At 45.8% G+C, this 24,760-nt stretch overlaps 1 protein-coding gene across 1 annotated transcript in view; it reads left to right on the top strand.

Annotated features, from left to right (window-relative positions):
- The window catches only part of LOC117516100 (neural-cadherin-like), a 540,129-nt gene extending 515,722 nt beyond the window's left edge, over positions 1–24,407 (top strand). The window contains exons 32-33 of the mRNA XM_034176992.1: positions 15,891–16,045; positions 23,767–24,407. Of these exons, the coding sequence (XP_034032883.1) occupies positions 15,891–16,045; positions 23,767–24,333 (722 nt within the window). The 3' untranslated portion in view covers positions 24,334–24,407. The remainder of the gene's footprint in view (positions 1–15,890; positions 16,046–23,766) is intronic.
- The last annotated feature ends 353 nt before the right edge of the window (positions 24,408–24,760 follow it).

The following is a 24,760-nucleotide window of genomic DNA, read 5'->3' as shown; positions in this document are numbered from 1 at the left end:
CAATATTTAGAGCAAATTTAACATCTGACCCCTGTACAAACTAATGCTGACCTTTGTTACCATTCTTGTTGTTTTTACCCCATAACTCCATAACATTCAGTCATAGATAGTCCAAACTATACCTTTTTGGTATCATTGTGATCAGACAAATAATAATACAATAACATGCTTTTGGAAGGCGGTATGCATTTTCAAGAGGCCAGACGTCCATGCCCAGTCGCCCAAAATGACAGCTATTCGCCCTTGTCTAACTTGGGCGAATAGCTGTCATTGCAGGCGACGGGATGGACGGAGGGACTCAGAAAAATGCATACCGCACGACAACAGCATGTTATTTGCATTATTATCACTTTTTACTGAGATACACAACACGTAACGCGTACATAAAAAGTTGGCTCACTTAACTTCTGCCCTGTCGCCTGGCGCGCGCACTGCTGTTCAAATTCAGCAGTGCGTCCTCATCAAGCTGGCTGCTTTAGCTGCTGTTCATTGTCATACTATCCATGGGAATATCATCCGGAATATCCATAATGGGACCAAAACACACTTCTCGCCTTTTCATCTTTTCCTCTGCGGACAGTTTGTTTTTTTTTTCCCCTCTGCGGACAGTTCTTGGGCTGCGCGCTATGACGTCATTTGTTTACGCACAGTGGGCGGGTATAGCCAGATACCGTCGACTTAAATCTATGATGCCGGCCTAGCAACGCTCCGGTAAAGTGATAATAATGTGGTATAGCTTTCAATATGATTGAAACATTTTTAAATTTTGACCCCTGTGTAATTCTTCAATTGACCCCTACCTGAACACCGATTGAAAATTCAAGTGGATACTCAGTTTTTTCAAAAGAATAATGTCTAAGGAGTATTTGTGCCAACTCTGGTGCCTGTTTCCAGATTTGAAGGATTCCTCTGTAAATATTCTGTTATCTGCTGCACTAAACTGAACTTATCTCGCTTGCAAGTTAAATGACACACGACTGACTGACTGACTGACTATGCACACAGTGATGTCAAGCCAATTGGCATGGCCGTACACAGGAAAATGTAAAACATGTTGTCAAGTAATATCGACACCATGCAAAAGCGACACTTGGTGATATACCTGTAACTGGAAATGTTGGCAACAGTTTCAATTTTCAGTTTATTTGGCAGCACGGTGGATTAGTGGTTAGCACTGTTGCCTCACAGCAAGAAGGTCATGGGTTTAATTCCCACCTGTGGCCTTTCTGTGTGGAGTTTGCATGTTCTGTCCTTGTTTGCGTTGATTTCCTCCCACATTTAAAAACATGCAGGTTATGTGAATTGGAAACATAATTGTTCAGGTCTCCCTTGCAAAAGATTTTTGATCTCAATGGGACTAACCTGGTTAAATTAAATAATGAAATTTTCATTTTATACAGCGCCAAATCACAACAAAGCTGCCTCAAGGTGCTTCACACAACCTCTGCCATTGCAGAAAATTGCCTCATGCAAAACAACAGATACTGCACACATTCTGACATTTCAAGACAAAAACTGCTTTCCTTGTACATAAACACTGAAACAGCATTTTTGAAGCTCTTCTCCCGGGACGGAATTTTCCAAAAGCTCAGTTTTTATTTACTTTAAGTGCATTTCATGTGGGCTAAAGAGCAAAATGCATATAAAAGCTCCATTTTTCAAAGTTCCTGTTCACGTGTGGACAGGGCTTTGGAAACATTAGAGCTGACTGTTAGTTCACAGTAGTTGTTAACTGCTAACAGTTGACTGACATCTACATGGTTATACAATACTGCCGTATCCTAAATGTATCTGTACATGCAGCAGAGATGTTGAGAGAGCAGGTAACACACTGTGACACAGATAGTATTATTATGATTGTGTGTTTGTGGGTAAAAGCAATTATGGAAATATATTTATTGAGCAGAGAATGGATTTTTTTTTTTTTTTTTTTGCTCACAAAGATAAGCATATGTACAGCGACAGCACAACAGATCAGCCTCTTTCCAGGTGAATGAATGAGTGAGTGTGCTGGGCAAATGCACTGCCAAAATTGTTCATCTTGTATTCATGACTTAATTAAAATGTGGGAACAAATTGTGTGTCATGCACATGCAATAACATTTCTAGTGTGAGGTGTAGTAGAATGTGGTCTTGAGATAAAATATACCATCAGCGTATGTGCTTGTGTAAGTACAGACCCTGTCCTGACTATAGCCTTTAACTATGAAATTCATATTGCGAGCTCAGTTTATTTACGTGTTTTCAATATCAAAGGGGGCAAATCACCTGGAATGGTTTAAAGAATTTGTTTCAAATCAATTCCTGACAAATTGAGGCCCCATTTAGCACAGCGCCTGGTGTCTTCCTTTTGATACACACTCTGGAAAAAGCTTCTATCCAGGTTTTGAAACACACAGAGTTTTGGTGCAGCCACCCTTCATTTACAGCACCAGTTAAAAACACTGGCACCATCCCCAGTCACACATTCTATCTATTATTTCATTAAGGTTTTACTATCTCATTCTGTTGTATATGCATCATAAATGCATCCAAGAAATGGGAACCGTATTTGCTAGCTTCTTAGGTGGGCAGAGTGAAGTGACAAGCTTTTGATATGTGCAGTGTTTAGGAGGCAAACTACACAGATAGCACACAGTTAATACTTTTTAATGATTTATCCAATCCAGTTTCAATTCAATTTATTTATATAGGGCCACCCCAAGATGATTCATGGGTGCAACCACCCTGCAAGCATGTACAGCATCTAGCAGATCTTGAACATGGCTATGGGATGTCATAAAGGTAAAACAAAATTGCTCTTTCAATCAATCTGTTGCATCAAAGTTCACCCGTTGCAATAGGATTTGCCCTAAATTATATGTTCTTTAACTATTCGTCATACAGCACAGACTGTCTTAAACATGAAAGCCAAATTAGTAAAGACTTACTTTCACAAACTGTTAGCATAAAATTTATTAATGACACAATGTTTTGGTTCAAGTGCTTTGTGTGACTTTTAAAAAAAAGCAACATGCAGCATCTTTATACTAGAACTACAACCAATGGGGTCAAAATTCACTGAGAAACACCTGAGACAGTTTTTCATTCATCAATCAACACTGCAGCACTTGAAAAGCTGACTGAGGAATCGACATGTCTGGGTTGGTGATTGTCCTGGATTCAGAGATCCATAAGATCCAGACTTTTAATAACTTCCTGGACTCAGCTGTTGGAAGTGTATCGATATGTAGTCAAAGTGCTGAATTTGTAGAGACATTCATTTTTCACAGCAGTGACATTCATGTCTCTGGGTCCTTGGCCTTTAAGGTCAGGAGACTGCTGGTGAGAGCTTAGGGAGTCATGACGTCACCGGCCAAAGACCTGCAGGAGAACAAAGGTCCACATCTTTACAATCCTGGTGCTTCCTGTCTTTCTGTATGGTTCAGAGACTTGTGAGACTTAACAGAGACCTGAGGCAATGACTAGATGTCTTTGGTACTCTCTCTTTGGAGGAATCCTTGGGTATTGCTGGAATGACTTTGTTTCAAATGAATGGATACTTAGGGAGACTCAAAAGAGGAGTATCAGCTGCAGTATCTTGGCCATGTGGTTCTTTTCTCTGGGCGTGAGCTTCCATGCAAGTACCTCAGTGCTAAGGACCCCGACAGCTGCAGAAGGTCACTTTGAAGAGGTGGGAATGGACTGATTGTATGACTGGATGGCTGCCATTCAGGACCCAGGGTGGTTCCTTGATGTGGTAGATGTGGCACCAGTGCACACCACCAGATTTGATTGGACTTGAATAATCACCTAAAATGCACGCATGAACATTTAAAATGCGCACTTGATTGTAAAATTTTTGAACATGTGTGTGTGTGCGTGCATGAGAGAGAGAGAGATGGCAAGCTGGCATGTTGCTGCACTCTGTGCCCTCTGTAAGGCCACACTGCTGCTTATGAGTCTTTCTGTCAGAGACAGGCTTATAAAACGCTTGGCCAATTCAATACACTGTCCCTGCCTCCATAACCCACTCAACATTCCCTCCAGGGCACGTGGCTAGTATTGGGAAATCAGTTATTCTGACACTTGAGAGTGAAACTTATAAAGTGCTCTTCAATATTTGATAATGAATCCAAAGATGATAAAGTGCGTCCTTGGAATTGTTCATGAAAATTCACATGTTGCATGCAAAATAAAAGAGGGGGCAGTGACATGTAGCGCGATCGCCCTCGCTGATGAAGCATTTATATTCACTGCTCAAACTTTTCACCTCAGCAAGAGTCACACACACCGTTCCATATTACATAATTCAGATTGGAATGAGAAATCTTTGATGACCATTGTTAAATTTTCACAGCTGTCACAGAATAAATCTCTTTTTTTAATGCTTTGTCTTTGTCAAACTTATGGCAAAAAAAAACCTGCATGATCATTTGTCCCCTGTTGCTTTGGGTGTATGTAGCCGGCTTTAATGAAGAGCTGGTTACATGGGTTTTACTGATGACGTTGTCCACTGCAAGTATCAAATAAAGATGCACACATACTGCATTAAGCCAGACTGCTAGCTGGGTGCTAAATTAAAGAGGGAATCCAAGTCTGCCTCTATGTGCATTAAAAGTTAAAATCATCATCCATTATTAAGCGCCAGTTCAACATGTTCTGTTGACAGTCAGGTAAGCCAGAGTCTGGCCAGGCTTCATTAGTCCAACTCAAGTCAGACATTCTCTTTTAAAGAACGGAGGAATTTGCTTCCCATAAGGGCTCTGGATTCCAAATGATCATAGAAAGTGCCCATTCTTTTAACAGTCTGAAAGACTGATAAATAAATGATTGTTTTGGCTCTTTCCACCTGTCTCTTTTCCTTGGGTTCCATGCAGCCTTTTCTCCTTTTGCTTCCTCTGGCATTTTATTGCACTTCGCAGCTACAGCAGTTTTTCATTAACCTTCAGCTGGAGCCTCCGATGAAGGGGTTAAGCCATTTTGACCAGGCTTTGCTGGAGCTGTCTACACTCCACTCATTCATAATGCACGCTCCAGTCCTGGCTAACATCATAATACCCTGTTTATAGTAACAGTTAGAGGGCAAAGAGGCAGCAGCATTATGGATTGATGAATAACTGCAATGTTTGTTCTCCACCCTGACTGATATTGATCTCTGGAGGAGCAGTACACCGCTGCATGCACGACTCCAACCAGTAGTTACTGCAGGCATAAGGGGGCTAGGTTTTTTTCATGAGGGAGCCTGTGCACGTTATTGGCGCATCTAAGTGACGCACAAACTTTCAGGATGACCACGTGTACGTGATGTGGACAAGTCGTCTACTCTGTGGATTTTACACTTCTCCTATAGCTCACCTCGGCGCAAGTGAGGCAGAGGGTTGAGGTGAGTGCACGCCGCATCTCAGAGCAGGTAATACTGGAGGTGATAATGAGGCTGAGCGTTGCTGGAGCCATGGCTCATCTACATTCTGCTGTTTTCTGCCAGACGCTCCAGCACTGTGGTCAACAAGTCGGGTTAGCTGATCAATACCATTCTCATTCCACACCATACTGTCGGCTGCTGGCTGAGCACGGAGGGTGCAGCAGCTTACAAACTCACTTCTCTCTCTCGCTCTCAAGTATACAGTTAGGTCCATAAGTATTTGGACAGACCCACTGTTTGTTTCATTTCAACTCCATCATGATGCTGCATGGAGGCAAAATGACAATCAGGTGCAGACGAAAATGTTGCATGAACCATTTAAGAATTACTATAGCCATTTACATACACAATTACATGTGTATGGATGGATCATGGATACATGAACCAAGTCACTGGCTGTGTCTCAAATCATCAGCCACTTGTGTCATAGTGATGCAAATAGGCTGTCTCCCAAGGCTCCTTGGAATTCAGCCATATTTCCCCTGAAAATTGGTTGACATACTAGGAGTATCATTTGTGGCACAACAATCTCAAGAGTCATTGCACTTGGACTTCATTAACTTAAGAACTACAAACAATATGGTACTATATCGTAAGTGTCTGAAGTAAGGCAGCACAGCGGTTTAGTGGTTTGCACTGTTGCCTGAGAGTAAGAAGGTCCGTTATGTGTGGAGTTTGCATGTTATCCCTGTATTCACAAGGGATTTGTCTGGGTGCTGCAGCTTCCTCCCACTTCCAAAGACATGCGGGATAGGTGAATAGATAACTGGAAATTGAATGTGTGAGTGGAGGATAGCTGGAGTGTAGAAACATTCATTTATCTCGGCAGACACGTACATGTCTCTGGGTACTGGTGCCTTTGAAATTGACAGGCGCCTGGAAAGAGCTTATGCAGTCATGAGATCGATGGACAGAGGTGTTTGGCGATGCCGATATCTTTGCAGGTAAAAGAAGGTCCAAGTCTTTATGGTTGTCTTGTTGTACGGTTGTGAGACTTGGACACTAACCAGTGACCTAAGACAACAACTGCATGTCTAGTACTGGGTGTCTTCAGAGGATCCTTGGGTACTGCTGGAATGACTTTGTACTAAAAGATAAGCGTGACTAGGATGAGGAGTATCACTTGCATGGTGAGGGAGCATCCGTGTCGACATTTTGACCATGTGGCCCATTTCTCTGTGCATGATCCGGCATGCAGTTGCCTGACTGCTCAGGACCACAGTAGCTGGAGAAGGCCAATGGTGCACCCACATTTCGCCTAGCTACGGCATATAGGTGGTTATTATAAAGATGTGAGAATGGACCAGCTGCCTGTGTGGTTACCATCCAGGGATCAAGTCGGTTCCATGGTGTCAGGAATGGGACAAAGTACAGCACCAGCACATGCCAACACACTTTAACTGACTTGGTCCTACCATGTGTTGCTTTTACCTGTGCACCAAAATCCAAAACCAAAAATGATGTCACTGATTTGCTTACCTACCTGCCTGAAGAGTTGAACTAATTCTAATCAGCTGGTTTAGTGGGCAGATGGACCAAATACTGTATGTGGCAGGATTTTTACTCCAAGAAACTGGGATTACTCACCGTTGCAGGTATGCTTCATATCGGCTGTTCCAGGTGTCTTTTGAAAATCTATGGGTGACATCACACAGGCTTTGTCCAGTATAGGCAAAGTCTATGGCTGGTATCCATTTATAACCTGATGGACTGGGACAATGCAGATACAGTTGTATGCAAACGTTTGGGCACCCCTGATAATTTTCATGATTTTCCTTTATAAATCATTGGTTGTCTGGATCAGATATTTCAGTTAAATATATCATATAGCAGACAAACACACTATTTGAGAAGTGAAATGAAGTTTCTAGTATTTACAGAAAGTGTGCAATAATTATTTAAACAAAATTGGGCAGGTGCATAAATTTGGGCACCCTTGTCATTTTATTGATTTGAATACATTTAGCACTAATTATTGGAACACAAAATTGGTTTGGTAAGCTCACTGACCCTTGACCTCCTTACACAGGTGAATCCAGTTGTTGTGTGGGCCGCTGAAGAGGAGGTACTGCTGGCCCACCACCACCAGAGGGCGCCCTGCCTGGAGTGCGGGCTCCAGGCACCAGAGGGCGCTGCCGCCTTATGGGAGTAGCCTGGGTGACAGCTGTCACCCATCACCAGACACAGCTGTTCCACTCAGCACAGAGGTATATCAGGAGGACGGCGTCTCCACCTCAGTGCCGAGATATCGCCTTACGTTAGAGGTAACGATTCTCTGCTACATTATATTGTCTCTCTGAGTTTTGCAGAACAGCTGACTACTAAAAGATAAGTACTCACCTTTCTGCAGTATTGACGTGAGGTGGAGTCAGCTACTTCCCTCTCTGTGTACTGGGTGCAGCCGCATCCACACCTGTGTGTTTGTTCTCTTGCCAGCAGTACCGGATCCGACGAGCGGAGGCAGTGGCCACCTGGGAATTCGGGACTTGGCGGTTCCAGTATTTCCAGGGTTCGGTGGCAGGGGAAATCTGGGTGGTTCCGGCTCGACTTGGACAGACGTCTCCTACCTTCGAGCCTGCCCACACGACACCAGTGGAATTCGGTGTAAACCCAAGTTGTCAATTGTTGTATTGGTTGTGCACTTTCACGACAGTAAAACTTGTTATTTACTTTCTCCATTGTCCGTTCATTGCGCCCCCTGTTGTGGGTCCGTGTTCCAACACTTTCACAACAGGATATCTCGGCCACCGTCATGGACCCCGAGGGGCGTCAACCGGCTGTTGAACGGCCAATGGAAGACCAAGGCGCGTCGGCGGCTTCGGGAGGGGTAATCGGTGAGTTGCAGCGGATCCTCACCGCTTTCACCTCTCGGATCGATTTAATGACCGAGCAGCACGTTCTCCTAAACCGCAGGGTGGAGGCTCTCGCCGCACAAGTGGAGGCGCGCCCTTCGGGCGCCGCTGCGGCTCTCCCTCCCGAGGACCCTGCGCGTGAAAGTGACGTTCCACTGGTCGTTCAACGGTCCCTTCCTCCGTCCCCAGAAGCATACATAAGCCCCCCAGAACCGTACGGAGGCTGTGTGGAGACGTGCGCGGATTTTCTGATGCAGTGTTTGCTCGTCTTCGCACAGCGTCCCGTGATGTACGCGACTGATGCTAGCAAAGTAGCTTATGTAATAAATCTGCTTCGCGGGGAGGCACGCGCTTGGGCTACAGCGCTCTGGGAGCAGAACTCACGGCTCCTTCATACATACGTTGGGTTTGTACGGGAACTCAGAACGGTGTTCGACCATCCCAACAGAGGAGAGTCCACTTCAACCGCGCTACTGTCAATGAGACAGGGGCGTCGGAGCGCAGCTGCCTATGCAGTCGCCTTCCGCATCGCGGCGGCGAGATCCGGCTGGAATAGCACTGCCCTCCGCGCCGCCTTTGTAAACGGACTGTCATTGGTCCTAAAAGAGCACCTGGTGGCGAAGGACGAACCGCGGGATTTAGACGGGCTCATCGATCTGGTCATACGACTCGACAACCGGTTAGAAGAACGCCGTCGGGAACGAGGCGAAGGGCGTGGCCAGGCACGCGTCGCCCCTCTCCCTTCCAGTTCCGATCGAGCTCCGCCTTCCCCACGCTCCACAGCCCCTGCGCTCCGTGGGGTCACAGCTCCCCCTACTGACGAAGCTAGGGACACGAGTAGGGCAACATTTAGGGCACCAGATGCACAGAGGAGATGGACCCACGGAGCGTGTCTTGTTTGTGGTTCAATAGAGCACCATGTGAGAGACTGCCCCGAGCGGTCAAACGCCAAACGCCCGCCCCTAGAGACTGGGCCAGGGGTGGGCCAAAACATTCACGTGGGACACACCCACATTGCTACACGACTCCCAGTCACAATCCTGTATGAGGATTCAACCCTGAAGGCCACAGCACTGGTGGACACGGGCTCTGAGGGGAATCTGCTTGACAGTAGATGGGCCAGGGAGATAGGGCTCCCTCTGGTGGCTCTTACCTCGCCTGTGCAGGTTCGGGCACTAGATGGCTCCCTACTCCCACCAATCACGCATAAGACACCTCCAGTAACTCTGGTGGTGTCAGGTAACCACCGGGAGGTGATCGAGTTCTTTGTGACTCAGGCCACCTCCCGTGTGGTTTTGGGGTTTCCATGGATGCTAAAGCACAATCCCCGGATCGATTGGCCGTCCGGGGTAGTGGTTCAGTGGAGCGAAACCTGCCATCGGGAGTGTCTAGGTTCCTCGGTTCCTCCCGGCTCCCAAGCTAAAGAGGAGGTCCGAGTCCCGCCCAATCTGAAGGCGGTGCCGGCGGAGTACCATGACCTCACTGACGTGTTCAGCAAGGATCTGGCTCTCACGCTTCCTCCCCACCGCCCGTATTGCCATTGATTTGGTTCCAGGCAGCGAGTTCCCGTCCAGTAGGCTGTACAACCTCTCACGGCCGGAGCGTGAATCAATGGAGACCTACATCCGGGACTCATTAGCTGCCGGGTTGATCCGGAATTCCACCTCTCCGATGGGTGCTGGTTTCTTTTTTGTGGGTAAAAAGGATGGCGGGCTTCGTCCATGCATTGATTATAGGGGGTTGAACGAAATCACGGTTCGCAATCGATACCCGTTGCCCCTGTTGGATTCGGTGTTAACCCCCTTGCATGGAGCCAAAATCTTCACCAAACATGATCTTAGGAATGCGTATCATTTGGTTCGGATCCGGAAGGGAGACGAATGGAAGACGGCATTTAACACCCCGTTGGGCCATTTTGAGTACCTGGTCATGCCGTTCGGTCTCACTAATGCTCCCGCGACCTTCCAAGCGTTGGTAAATGATGTCCTGCGGGACTTCCTGCACCGGTTCGTCTTCGTGTATCTGGACGATATACTCATCTTTTCCCCGGATCCTGAGACTCATGTCCGGCATGTCCGTCAGGTTCTGCAGCGGTTGTTGGAGAACCGCCTGTTTGTGAAGGGCGAGAAGTGTGAATTCCACCGCACTTCTTTGTCCTTCTTGGGGTTTATCATCTCCTCTAACTCCGTCGCCCCTGATCCGGCCAAGGTTGTGGCGGTGAGAGATTGGCCCCAACCTACAAGCCGTAGGAAGCTGCAACAGTTCCTCGGTTTTGCTAATTTCTATAGGAGGTTCATTAAGGGCTATAGTCAGGTAGTTAGCCCCCTGACAGCCCTGACCTCACCAAAAGTCCCCTTCACCTGGTCGGATCGGTGCGAAGCCGCGTTCAAGGAGTTGAAACGGCGCTTCTCGTCTGCACCAGTTCTGGTGCAGCCCGATCCTAGCCGCCAGTTAGTGGTTGAAGTGGATGCCTCGGACTCAGGGATAGGAGCGGTGCTCTCCCAGAGCGGGAAGACCGATAAGGTCCTTCACCCGTGTGCCTATTTTTCTCGCAGGTTGACCTCCGCTGAACGGAACTATGACGTCGGCAATCGGGAACTCCTTGCTGTGAAAGAGGCCCTCGAAGAGTGGAGACATCTGTTGGAGGGAACAGCCGTGCCATTCACGGTTTTCACTGACCATCGGAACCTGGAGTATATCAGGACCGCCAAGCGGCTGAACCCCAGGCAAGCCCGCTGGTCACTGTTCTTTGGCCGTTTTGACTTCCGGATTACCTACCGTCCCGGGACCAAGAATCAGAGGTTGGATGCATTGTCCCGGGTGCACGAAGACGAAGTCAAAACGGAACCGTCGGATCCCCCGGATCCCATCATCCCGGAGTCCGCTATCGTGGCCGCCCTCACCTGGGACGTGGAGAAGACCGTCCGGGAGGCCCTGACCCGTGTCCCGGACCCCGGAAACGGACCAAAGAACAGACTATACGTCCCACCAGAGGCTAGGGCTGCAGTCCTGGACTTCTGTCACGGTTCTAAGCTCTCCTGTCACCCAGGGGTGCGAAGGACCGTGACAGTCGTCCGGCAACGCTTCTGGTGGGCATCCCTGGAGGCCGACGTCCGGGACGACGTCCAGGCCTGTACCACCTGCGCCAGGGGCAAGGCCGACCACAGAAAGACCTCAGGGCAGCTACAGCCACTGCCCGTGCCTCATCGCCCCTGGTCCCACATCGGTCTGGACTTCGTCACGGGTCTCCCGCCGTCCCAGGGAAACACCGTCGTCTTCACGATAGTGGACCGTTTCTCCAAGGCGGCCCACTTCGTGGCCCTCCCGAAGCTCCCAACGGCCCAGGAGACAGCGGGGACCATCCTGGTCCACCACGTCGTCCGTCTGCATGGCATACCATCAGACATCGTCTCCGATCGCGGTCCCCAGTTCACCTCACATGTCTGGAGGAGCTTCTGCCGGGAACTGGGGGCCACGGTCAGCCTCTCGTCTGGGTACCACCCCCAGACCAACGGGCAGGCAGAGCGGGCGAATCAGGAACTGGAGCAGACACTTCGCTGTGTGACAGCCGCGCACCCGACGGCCTGGAGTACCCACCTGGCCTGGATCGAGTACGCCCACAACAGCCAAGTGTCATCAGCCACCGGCCTCTCCCCGTTTGAGGTGTGCTTGGGGTATCAGCCCCCCTTGTTTCCGGTGGTTGAGGGAGAGGTCGGTGTGCCCTCGGTCCAGGCCCACCTACGGAAGTGCCGTCGGGTGTGGCGGGCCGCCCGCTCTGCCTTGTTGCAGGCCCGGACGAGGGCGAAGAAACATGTAGACCGGCGGCGAGCCCCGGCCCCCAAGTATCGTCCTGGGCAGGAGGGCTGGTTGTCCACCAAGGACATTCCTCTACAGGTTGACTCACCGAAACTCCAAGAACGGTACATCGGACCTTATAAGATCCTCAAGGTCATCAACCCTGCCGCAGTGAGGCTCCAGCTTCCGGCCTCACTGCGGATCCATCCAGTTTTTCATGTTTCCCGGATCAAGCCTCTTCACACCTCACCCCTCTGCACCCCGGGTCCGGCGCCGCCTCCTGCCCGGATCATCGACGGAGCACCGGCTTGGACTGTCCGCCGGCTCCTTGATGTCCGTCGGATGGGCCGGGGTTTTCAGTATCTGGTGGACTGGGAGGGGTACGGACCCGAGGAGCGCTCCTGGGTGAAGAAGGGCTTCATCCTGGACCCGGCCCTCCTGGCCGACTTCTACCGTCGCCATCCGGACAAGCCCGGTCGTGCGCCAGGAGGCGCCCGTTGAGGGGGGGGGTCCTGTTGTGTGGGCCGCTGAAGAGGAGGTACTGCTGGCCCACCACCACCAGAGGGCGCCCTGCCTGGAGTGCGGGCTCCAGGCACCAGAGGGCGCTGCCGCCTTATGGGAGTAGCCTGGGTGACAGCTGTCACCCATCACCAGACACAGCTGTTCCACTCAGCACAGAGGTATATCAGGAGGACGGCGTCTCCACCTCAGTGCCGAGATATCGCCTTACGTTAGAGGTAACGATTCTCTGCTACATTATATTGTCTCTCTGAGTTTTGCAGAACAGCTGACTACTAAAAGATAAGTACTCACCTTTCTGCAGTATTGACGTGAGGTGGAGTCAGCTACTTCCCTCTCTGTGTACTGGGTGCAGCCGCATCCACACCTGTGTGTTTGTTCTCTTGCCAGCAGTACCGGATCCGACGAGCGGAGGCAGTGGCCACCTGGGAATTCGGGACTTGGCGGTTCCAGTATTTCCAGGGTTCGGTGGCAGGGGAAATCTGGGTGGTTCCGGCTCGACTTGGACAGACGTCTCCTACCTTCAAGCCTGCCCACACGACACCAGTGGAATTCGGTGTAAACCCAAGTTGTCAATTGTTCTATTGGTTGTGCACTTTCACGACAGTAAAACTTGTTATTTACTTTCTCCATTGTCCGTTCATTGCGCCCCCTGTTGTGGGTCCGTGTTCCAACACTTTCACAACACCAGTCATGAAAAAGGGTATTTAAGGTGGCCATTTGCGAATGTTTCCCCTCGTTGCATCTCTTCTAATGAGTGGCAACATGGGAGACTCTAAACAACTCTCAAATGACCTGAAAACAAAGATTGTTCAACATCATGGTTTAGGGGAAAGATACAAAAAGCTATCTCAGAGATTTTGGCTGTCAGTTTCCACTGTGAGGAACATAGTGAGGAAATGGAGGACCACAGGCACAGTACTAGTTAAGGCCCGAAGTGGCAGGCCAAGAAAAAACTCAGATAAGCTGAAGCGAAGGATGGTGAGAACAGTCATAGTCAACCCACAGACCTGCTCCAAAGACCTACAACATGATCTTGCTGCAGATAGTGTCTCTGTGCATTGTTCAACTATACAGCGCACTTTGCACAAAGAAATGCTGTATGATGCTGTAATGCAGAGGAAACCTTTTCTGCATACACGCCACAAACGGAATCGCTTGAGGTATGCTAAAGCATATTTGGACAAGCCAGCTTCATTTTGGAATAAGGTGCTGTGGACAGATGAAACTAAAATTGAGTTATTTGGACATAACAGGGGGCAGGATGCTTGGCAGAAAAAGGACAGCATTCCAAGAAAACACTTGCTACCTACAGTAAAATTTGGAGGTGGTTCCATCATGCTGTGGGGCTGTGTGGCCGGTGTAGGTACTGGGAATCTTGTTAAAGTTGAGGGTCACATGGATTCCAGTCAGTATCAGCAGATTCTTGAGAACAATGTTCAGTGACAAAGTTGAAGTTGCGACGGGGCTGGATCTTTCAACAAGATAACGACCCTAAACATTGCTCAAAATCTACTAAGCCATTCATGCAGAGGAACAAGTACAAAGTTCTAGAATGGCCATCTCAGTCCCCAGACCTGAATATTATAAAAAATCTGTGGTGTGATTTTAAGCGGGCTGTCCATGCTTGTAAACCAGCAAACCTGAGATGTTTTGTAAAGAAGAATGGTCCAAAATACCTTCAGCCAGAATCCAGACTCTCATTGGAAGCTATAGGAAGCGTTTACAGGCTGTTATTTCTGCAAAAGGAGGATCTACTAAATACTGATGTATTTTTTTCTGTTGGGGTGCCCAAATTTATGCACCTGCCTAATTTTGTTAAAAGAATTATTGCACACTTTCTGTGAATCCTATTAACTTCATTTCACTTCACAAATATCACTGTTTGTCTGCTATATGATATATTTCACTGAAATTTCTGATCCAAACAACTAATGATTTATAAAGGAAAATCATGGAAATCATCACGGGTGCCCAAACGTTTACATACAACTGTAAAATGTCTTACCCAAGGTCACAGACATTTAGCATGACTAGGTATCAATCATAGGTCTATGTATAGCCCATCTCCTTATCTCTCTAAGCTACCTGCTCTGTGTGGTGCACAGAGGCAACATTACTAAAAATGGTGTCGCTGCCCAAATACTTATGGACCTGACTGTACGAACAACATGGAAATGGAAATTGTATGAAACCACAGTTGATGCATTAAATATGTTCCTTGCAGTGAATAAATATAGAGATGATGATTTTTAATGTTCTTCCGGAGGAGATTAGCACTCAGAGTTGTTTTTCTGCCTTTGTTTATGACTACCTGCTAATTTATGCAACCCCATAGAGCACTTGGTACATTATTTTCTTTCTCTGCAATTACTTTAAAAATCGAGACTAATGTGATTATCCCGTGTTTCTCAGAAGATTTCCAATTAAACTGATACTTAGTGCACATCATGTAAGGCATTTTTGTTGAAATGGACCCCATTTAGCACAAGAGATAAAAGCTGGAGCCAGACAGAGGCCACGAGAGGAACTGAAAATCAGAACACAGCAAAAAGTTAACGAGTGAGCAAGAAACAAAAACAGCAACTGAGAGAAGTTTCAATGTGGAGAGAGATGATGGTCGGGGTGGGGGGAAGAAAAATTACAGAGACAAACAAAAGGGGTTACAGTGTGAATTTGTAAAAACAGATAGCAAGGAGTGAAAAAGGAACGAAAGGCAGCAGATGGGAGAAAAATATTGGTTGAAATTAATGGACTTTAAAGGTCAGTCCAACATGTATAATTCAGCACACAATAGCGGTGATTGATGTGTATGCTTTAGGACCTTTCATGCCCAGTTTCTGCAGCATTCCTTTCTACATTCCTCCAAGCCACTGAGGCTTTGAGTTTAAGCTGGGAGGAGTACAAATTCAGTTAATAGGTTTCCGAGGAACTGTGGTCTTTGATAAGACAGGAAACAGAGAGACAACATTAAAGAGAATAGGTGGAAAGGTGGTGCCACTGTTTCTAGGTGTCTGCCTTTTGGATGTCCTAAGGTACACTCAGCGGTGCTCATCATGCATGACCAGTTTGATTTTATAGATTGGACTGATATCAGCGCAAACAGCACGTTATGATGAAAGTACATTATATTAATCTGCGCGCTTCAATTTACAAGTTTGTCCATAGTATATTGTCTGTGTCATCACATTTTTCCATTTTTGGTGGAAATTTCATTAACACCCAAATCGTGCTGTTCTGCTCAGACTGTCATTTTTTTTTTTTTTTCATGATGTGTATTGCGTTGCCGCTGTGATAACCTACTCTCTGGCACTCTTCAGTGTTGATGCTGGGCCTGTTTCTATACTCCTGCTGGAGGAGACACAAGGGCCTGAAGGAGGGGGTGTACCACGTGTCTGCACACCATGGAGAGTGGGAGGACATCCGGGAAAATGTGCTCAACTACGACGAAGAAGGTGGAGGGGAGCAGGACCAGGTAAGATATATTGGCAGACTTAGTGGGGCAGATATGTGAAACGATGTATGATTTTAAAAAAGCAACAAATTATGCACATTGCTTGATACGTAGTTAAAAAAACAGATCTCATCTCAGAAACGAGGTGATAATCGGTGAGTCACTACTGCTGCTTTGACATTTGAACGCAGCAGAAGCAGCTCGTCTGACTGCGGTGCTGGTGATAATCGGTGAACCACGGTCGACGCACAGAAATGAAGCATGTGCAGTGAAGGCAGGGTGGACCAGCTTTTCGGGCGGACCGTTCGGTCAGCGACACCGGGCCATGTTAACCACCTTTGACTGGGGGATACTGAGACATTCCCAGGCCAGTGTGGAGATATCTCTCCACCTAGTCTTCCCTGTAGTCTTCTCCCAGCTGGATGTGCCTGGAACACCTCCCTAGGGAGGCACCCAGGGGGCATCCTTACCAGACACCTGAACCACCTTCACTGGCTCCTTTCAGAGTGAAGGAGCAGTGGCTCTAGTCTGAGCTTCTCACAGCTGACTGAGCTTCTGTGAGCAGACATATCGTGCTAAACTCAATTTCATTTTTTTTTCTTCTTCAGTGTAATTATGGTTGCAATGGCTTCAGCTTGTAAGAAAACATAATATATACATAGAGCAATAAAAACAGCATTTTGAAGATATTCCAGAATGGCATTGTGGCCATCTTGGATTTAGCTATTTATTATCCTCGGGGGGGAAAATTGAGTATATTCTGCCCCACTATCTACCCCATGTGTCATACAGACACAAATGAAGTGCTGTTTTCTATGTTTTCTTACATGTTGAATCCATTCCAATTATAATTGGAAGGAAAATTAGCTTAGCATGATAACTTAATTTTTTATCAAATATATATCAAACAATGCAAAATTTGATGATGTTACCATAAAACTCACATTCGTAGTGATATTTTACACATCTCTGCCCCACTAACTGGAGATGGAGATGTTTAAAGGCTGTATCACACTAATGACTTCACATTTCCACTGACATCTACACTGAGCAGAAGTATGTTCCGAGTTTACAGACAAATGTGTGCTGCATTTGAGCAGAGTTTGTCAGGGTGTGACAGCATGACGTCAAGTTTCCCCACTCAAACAACTGTGACGCATCTCCTCGCTGAGAGAGAGAGATGTGTATTTCTTCAAGACATGGAGCTGTGCTTACTATGACAATCCTTTCTGCACTTGTGGTGCAGAACGTCATAATAATTTTGCGCGCACATCTACCTGGTACCTGGTGAGATTGCATCAGAATTTTGGCTCTCTGTTGGGACTGTTTACACAGAGACTGCTACCTGCTGCTTTGGACTTTGAACTAATAGTCTTTTTCAAGACTTTTTTACTTTTTTACCTTTTTATTTTTATTTTATTTTTTTTTTTACTTTTTTACTTGACTCTACTGGTGGTCGGCTCTCACTGCGGTATTGTATCACTTCTTGTTCCGGAGCACAGCGGTGTTTTTCTGTATCTGTTAGCTGTTTGATCTGCGCAGTTAGATTGATCTAGTTATCTAGATTACGATTTGTTTCCCAGTGTAATCTTTACGTGCCTTAACTAAAGCACTCCTTCTGCTGAATCACCTCTAAATTATTTACACATTATTCGCTTTGCGTGTTTTTAGGAATCCGCTAGCTTAGCGTAGCTACTAGCTCTTAGCCGATTTAGCATGGCGGCTTCTCCTGTCTCTCCCGCACTTTTCTGCTCTGGGTGTGAAATGTTTAGTTATTCCTCGGCCTCCTTTAGCAGTAATGGTACTTGTAATAAGTGTAGCTTATTCGTAGCTTTGGAGGCCAGGCTGGGCGAATTGGAGACTCGGCTCCGCACCGTGGAAAATTCTACAGCTAGCAAGGCCCCTGTAGTCGGTGCGGACCAAGGTAGCTTAGCCGCCGTTAGTTCCCCCCTGGCAGATCCCGAGCAGCCGGGAAAGCAGGCCGACTGGGTGACTGTGAGGAGGAAGCGTAGCCCTAAACAGAAGCCCCGTGTACACCGCCAACCCGTTCACATCTTTAACCGTTTTTCCCCACTCGACGATACACCCGCCGAGGATCAAACTCTGGTTATTGGCGACTCTGTTTTGAGAAATGTGAAGTTAGCGACACCAGCAACCATAGTCAATTGTCTTCCGGGGGCCAGAGCAGGCGACATTGAAGGAAATTTGAAACTGCTGGCTAAGGCTAAGCGTAAATTTGGTAAGATTGTAATTCACGTCGGCAGTAATGACACCCGGTTACGCCAATCGGAGGTCACTAAAATTAACATTGAATCGGTGTGTAACTTTGCAAAAACAATGTCGGACTCTGTAGTTTTCTCTGGGCCCCTCCCCAATCAGACCGGGAGTGACATGTTTAGCCGCATGTTCTCCTTGAATTGCTGGCTGTCTGAGTGGTGTCCAAAAAATGAGGTGGGCTTCATAGATAATTGGCAAAGCTTCTGGGGAAAACCTGGTCTTGTTAGGAGAGACGGCAGCCATCCCACTTTGGATGGAGCAGCTCTCATTTCTAGAAATCTGGCCAATTTTCTTAAATCCTCCAAACCGTGACTATCCAGGGTTGGGACCAGGAAGCAGAGTTGTAGTCTTACACACCTCTCTGCAGCTTCTCTCCCCCTGCCATCCCCTCATTACCCCATCCCCGTAGAGACGGTGCCTGCTCCCAGACTACCAATAACCAGCAAAAATCTATTTAAGCATAAAAATTCAAAAAGAAAAAATAATATAGCACCTTCAACTGCACCACAGACTAAAACAGTTAAATGTGGTCTATTAAACATTAGGTCTCTCTCTTCTAAGTCCCTGTTGGTAAATGATATAATAATTGATCAACATATTGATTTATTCTGCCTAACAGAAACCTGGTTACAGCAGGATGAATATGTTAGTTTAAATGAGTCAACACCCCCGAGTCACACTAACTGTCAGAATGCTCGTAGCACGGGCCGGGGTGGAGGATTAGCAGCAATCTTCCATTCCAGCTTATTAATTAATCCAAAACCCAGACAGAGCTTTAATTCATTTGAAAGCTTGTCTCTTAGTCTTGTCCATCCAAATTGGAAGTCCCAAAAACCAGTTTTATTTGTTATTATCTATCGTCCACCTGGTCGTTACTGTGAGTTTCTCTGTGAATTTTCAGACCTTTTGTCTGACTTAGTGCTTAGCTCAGATAAGATAATTATAGTGGGCGATTTTAACATCCACACAGATGCTGAGAATGACAGCCTCAACACTGCATTTAATCTATTATTAGACTCTATTGGCTTTGCTCAAAAAGTAAATGAGTCCACCCACCACTTTAATCATATCTTAGATCTTGTTCTGACTTATGGTATGGAAATAGAAGACTTAACAGTATTCCCTGATAACTCCCTTCTGTCTGATCATTTCTTAATAACATTTACATTTACTCTGATGGACTACCCAGCAGTGGGGAATAAGTTTCATTACACTAGAAGTCTTTCAGAAAGCGCTGTAACTAGGTTTAAGGATATGATTCCTTCTTTATGTTCTCTAATGCCATATACCAACACAGTGCAGAGTAGCTACCTAAACTCTGTAAGGGAGATAGAGTATCTCGTCAATAGTTTTACATCCTCATTGAAGACAACTTTGGATGCTGTAGCTCCTCTGAAAAAGAGAGCTTTAAATCAGAAGTGTCTGACTCCGTGGTATAACTCACAAACTCGTAGCTTAAAGCAGATAACCCGTAAGTTGGAGAGGAAATGGCGTCTCACTAATTTAGAAGATCTTCACTTAGCCTGGAAAAAGAGTCTGTTGCTCTATAAAAAAGCCCTTCGTAAAGCTAGGACATCTTTCTACTCATCACTAATTGAAGAAAATAAGAACAACCCCAGGTTTCTTTTCAGCACTGTAGCCAGGCTGACAAAGAGTCAGAGCTCTATTGAGCTGAGTATTCCATTAACTTTAACTAGTAATGACTTCATGACTTTCTTTGCTAACAAAATTTTAACTATTAGAGAAAAAATTACTCATAACCATCCCAAAGACGTATCGTTATCTTTGGCTGCTTTCAGTGATGCCGGTATTTGGTTAGACTCTTTCTCTCCGATTGTTCTGTCTGAGTTATTCTCATTAGTTACTTCATCCAAACCATCAACATGTTTATTAGACCCCATTCCTACCAGGCTGCTCAAGGAAGCCCTACCATTATTTAATGCTTCGATCTTAAATATGATCAATCTATCTTTGTTAGTTGGCTATGTACCACAGGCTTTTAAGGTGGCAGTAATTAAACCATTACTTAAAAAGCCATCACTTGACCCAGCTATCTTAGCTAATTATAGGCCAATCTCCAACCTTCCTTTTCTCTCAAAAATTCTTGAAAGGGTAGTTGTAAAACAGCTAACTGATCATCTGCAGAGGAATGGTCTATTTGAAGAGTTTCAGTCAGGTTTTAGAATTCATCATAGTACAGAAACAGCATTAGTGAAGGTTACAAATGATCTTCTTATGGCCTCGGACAGTGGACTCATCTCTGTGCTTGTTCTGTTAGATCTCAGTGCTGCTTTTGATACTGTTGACCATAAAATTTTATTACAGAGATTAGAGCATGCCATAGGTATTAAAGGCACTGCGCTGCGGTGGTTTGAATCATATTTGTCTAATAGATTACAATTTGTTCATGTAAATGGGGAATCTTCTTCACAGACTAAAGTTAATTATGGAGTTCCACAAGGTTCTGTGCTAGGACCAATTTTATTCACTTTATACATGCTTCCCTTAGGCAGTATTATTAGACGGTATTGCTTAAATTTTCATTGTTACGCAGATGATACCCAGCTTTATCTATCCATGAAGCCAGAGGACACACACCAATTAGCTAAACTGCAGGATTGTCTTACAGACATAAAGACATGGATGACCTCTAATTTCCTGCTTTTAAACTCAGATAAAACTGAAGTTATTGTACTTGGCCCCACAAATCTTAGAAACATGGTGTCTAACCAGATCCTTACTCTGGATGGCATTACCCTGACCTCTAGTAATACTGTGAGAAATCTTGGAGTCATTTTTGATCAGGATATGTCATTCAAAGTGCATATTAAACAAATATGTAGGACTGCTTTTTTGCATTTACGCAATATCTCTAAAATCAGAAAGGTCTTGTCTCAGAGTGATGCTGAAAAACTAATTCATGCATTTATTTCCTCTAGGCTGGACTATTGTAATTCATTATTATCAGGTTGTCCTAAAAGTTCCCTAAAAAGCCTTCAGTTAATTCAAAATGCTGCAGCTAGAGTACTGACGGGGACTAGAAGGAGAGAGCATATCTCACCCATATTGGCCTCTCTTCATTGGCTTCCTGTTAATTCTAGAATAGAATTTAAAATTCTTCTTCTTACTTATAAGGTTTTGAATAATCAGGTCCCATCTTATCTTAGGGACCTCGTAGTACCATATTACCCCAATAGAGCGCTTCGCTCTCAGACTGCAGGCTTACTTGTAGTTCCTAGGGTTTGTAAGAGTAGAATGGGAGGCAGAGCCTTCAGCTTTCAGGCTCCTCTCCTGTGGAACCAGCTCCCAATTCAGATCAGGGAGACAGACACCCTCTCTACTTTTAAGATTAGGCTTAAAACTTTCCTTTTTGCTAAAGCTTATAGTTAGGGCTGGATCAGGTGACCCTGAACCATCCCTTAGTTATGCTGCTATAGACGTAGACTGCTGGGGGGTTCCCATGATGCACTGTTTCTTTTTCTTTTTGCTCTGTATGCACCACTCTGCATTTAATCATTAGTGATCGATCTCTGCTCCCCTCCACAGCATGTCTTTTTCCTGGTTCTCTCCCTCAGCCCCAACCAGTCCCAGCAGAAGACTGCCCCTCCCTGAGCCTGGTTCTGCTGGAGGTTTCTTCCTGTTAAAAGGGAGTTTTTCCTTCCCACTGTAGCCAAGTGCTTGCTCACAGGGGGTCGTTTTGACCGTTGGGGTTTTACATAATTATTGTATGGCCTTGCCTTACAATATAAAGCACCTTGGGGCAACTGTTTGTTGTGATTTGGCGCTATATAAAAAAATTGATTGATTGATTGATTGACTGAGTGAATCGTCAAACAGCCACAGGAAAATAAAAGACAAGCAGATTACAGAACGGCAAACAATTGTGTAGGCAATAGGAATGCTCTCTGCCTGGTCTCTGCTCAAAGTTTTGAACATGTACAAAACTTTATGATGGACTCGTGGACATCAGCTGAAAAGGAACTCATTTTATGGATGGGAAAAGGACTTAAGGCTGGTGCCTTAAGGGACAATGTTCTTAACTGCTTCACCTCAGGGAGCTGTGGCGGACACTGCTCCTTTAAAGGATCTGGCCCCTCACCAGAAATGCTGTCATTTTTGTGACCGACTGACTCTGCCATCTAAATCTCAGTGTACCAGGTTGAAGTGCATACAGCTATTGAAGGGAATGACTGACAGCAATCTGAATGATGCAATCCATTTTGCAGCTAAAATGCACCCACTCCTAAGAGAGAAATTCAGCCCTTTGCACTCTCTGCCTTACTTTGCGCTCAGATTGCAGGCCATATAAATACGAAAGTGGAATTAGACATGATAGACTGCACCACAGAAGATCAAGATAGGGCACTAAGAGTTCCTGAGAGCTTCCTCTTAAGATTTCCTCACAAAACTGCAAAAAGAAATGTCTGTGGTGGAGAAAACTTGTGATGATTAGATAGATGGATGAACATTTCTTTCATTATGGCTAGACAAGGCCGCACTGAAAATGCAGACAAGAGTGATTTGAACTTTCCCTCTAAAAACACCTGTATTATTGCCTTAGCCAACATGTCTTTAAACTCAAGAAGAAAAACAAAAATCAAACTCCTGTTGAGTTTTAGTATAGGCTCACTGCACAATGGACAGTGTTTTCATTAAATTGTAGCTTTGCATCATTTACTCCACTGCCATCAAAGTAATGAGGTGTGTTACCAACAACAACCAACGATGAGCAGGTCTTAGTGACTTAGGATGCTTCTGGCCTGCCTGTTCTATAATGTCTCACAGAATTAGAATATATTTTTGTCTTAATTTATTTAAATGAAAGAAATTAGGAGATTCTCATAAACTGGTTGATTAGTAGTTGCTTTTTATCTTGATACTATTGTGTAACTATGCCCTGTGATTTCCATTGCTTATTCTGAACACCGCATGATGTTTTACTGCTTGTGATACTGTCCTCTCTCCTTCTCTATCTCTCTCCATCAATCCGTGCTGGAGGACATGTAAAATAAACAACAAAAACAGCAGTATTTGAAACAGGATGTTGTTTGGTTGGTGCCAGGAAATGAAAACCAAATATTGGCTCCCTAGAGGTCTAGAAATGTGAGTCAATTAGTTGAAATTAAGCAAGTAGACACCAATAGCAGTTAATGCCTACATTTTAATAGTGCTTCTAATAGCAGTTTCCCCATCTGCAATCAGATAATTAATTACTGGGGTAATCAATGGTGCTGTTGTTGCCAACATCTCTTCATACTCATTGGATGCTCGTCTTCGTCTAAGGAACAGGTTCATTTGCCGGCAGAAACATTAGCTGAGCTACATTGCTTTGAGCACGTATTGGTGTCATGTGGCCACGTTTTCCATTAGCTTTGAAATTCAAAAGAGAACATTACACATAAAACCCCCTTTCTTTCTCTTCTGTCCTCCCTCCTTCTGTCACTGTCTCCTCTTCTTTATCACAGAATGCCTTTAATATGGTGGAGCTGCAGCGCTCCCTCCAGCCCAGCCCGGCTCAGTCACTTCGGTACAGTTATCCACAAAGCATCATCTCCTATCCACAGACTAAGACACCCCAGGACAACAACAAAAAGGGAGTGGCTAACGGCAACGGCAGTGCAACCATCGCCCTCCGTCTGGCTATCCCTCCATCGGAGACAGAAACCCTGCCGTCTCCTCTGACGTTCCGCCGCTCCCAGAAAACCCTCTCATTCTCCAGCCAGGATTTGGCCCGGTACCTTTGTGAGGTCATCAGGGACATGGAGCACCCAGGGGAACTAGGTACCATGACAACACCTCGCCGTTCCTCCAGGAAGGACCGCGGGCTTGCGGCGGTGCGCTCCCTCAGCTTCCTCAGTGCATCTCAGGGTTCAGAAGTCAGGCTTCAGGGGAGCCAGAGTGCCCGGCTGGACAGGTTCAAAACCCTCCGAGCTGTGGTTAGCGATTTGAGAGGAGACTCCAAGGTTCACGAGGGCCAGAGGGACAAGGTAAAGGGGAGCAGAGGACAGCTGAATTGTGAGAAGAGTGGGTAAGACTGCACTCAAAGAAACCGAACTGAGGGTTGTGACGAAGCAACGCTAATCAGAGGGTGGTGGTGGAATTCCGAAGGGAGGTAATTAAACGTGAGCTATTCTAAGACCAGGAGGATGCCCAGGGTCTGTGTGAAGTCTACTATAAATGTACTGTATTGAGGAAACTTTGAACATTTATGTTCTTTGATATAAAAGATATTTACCATTGAATGATCTAATGTAATGTATTGTTTACTTTCCATTGCACTGTACAGTATTTATTCCAGAGAAAAGCACTTTTGAAGGCGACCGTGTGTCGAAATTGTTCATGTCATAAACCTCATAAGACTAATGTCGCAATGTGAGAAGGCAAATTAATTTGCTGTGAGCAAACTGGTTTCTTTTTGCCGTTAATGACTCATGAAATCATTTATGTGAGAAAATAAGT

Source organism: Thalassophryne amazonica, chromosome 8, assembly GCF_902500255.1.
Source record: "Thalassophryne amazonica chromosome 8, fThaAma1.1, whole genome shotgun sequence".
Taxonomy (NCBI): domain Eukaryota; kingdom Metazoa; phylum Chordata; class Actinopteri; order Batrachoidiformes; family Batrachoididae; genus Thalassophryne; species Thalassophryne amazonica.
Note: the sequence above shows the minus strand (reverse complement) of the source record. Positions and strands in the feature narration are given on the sequence as shown.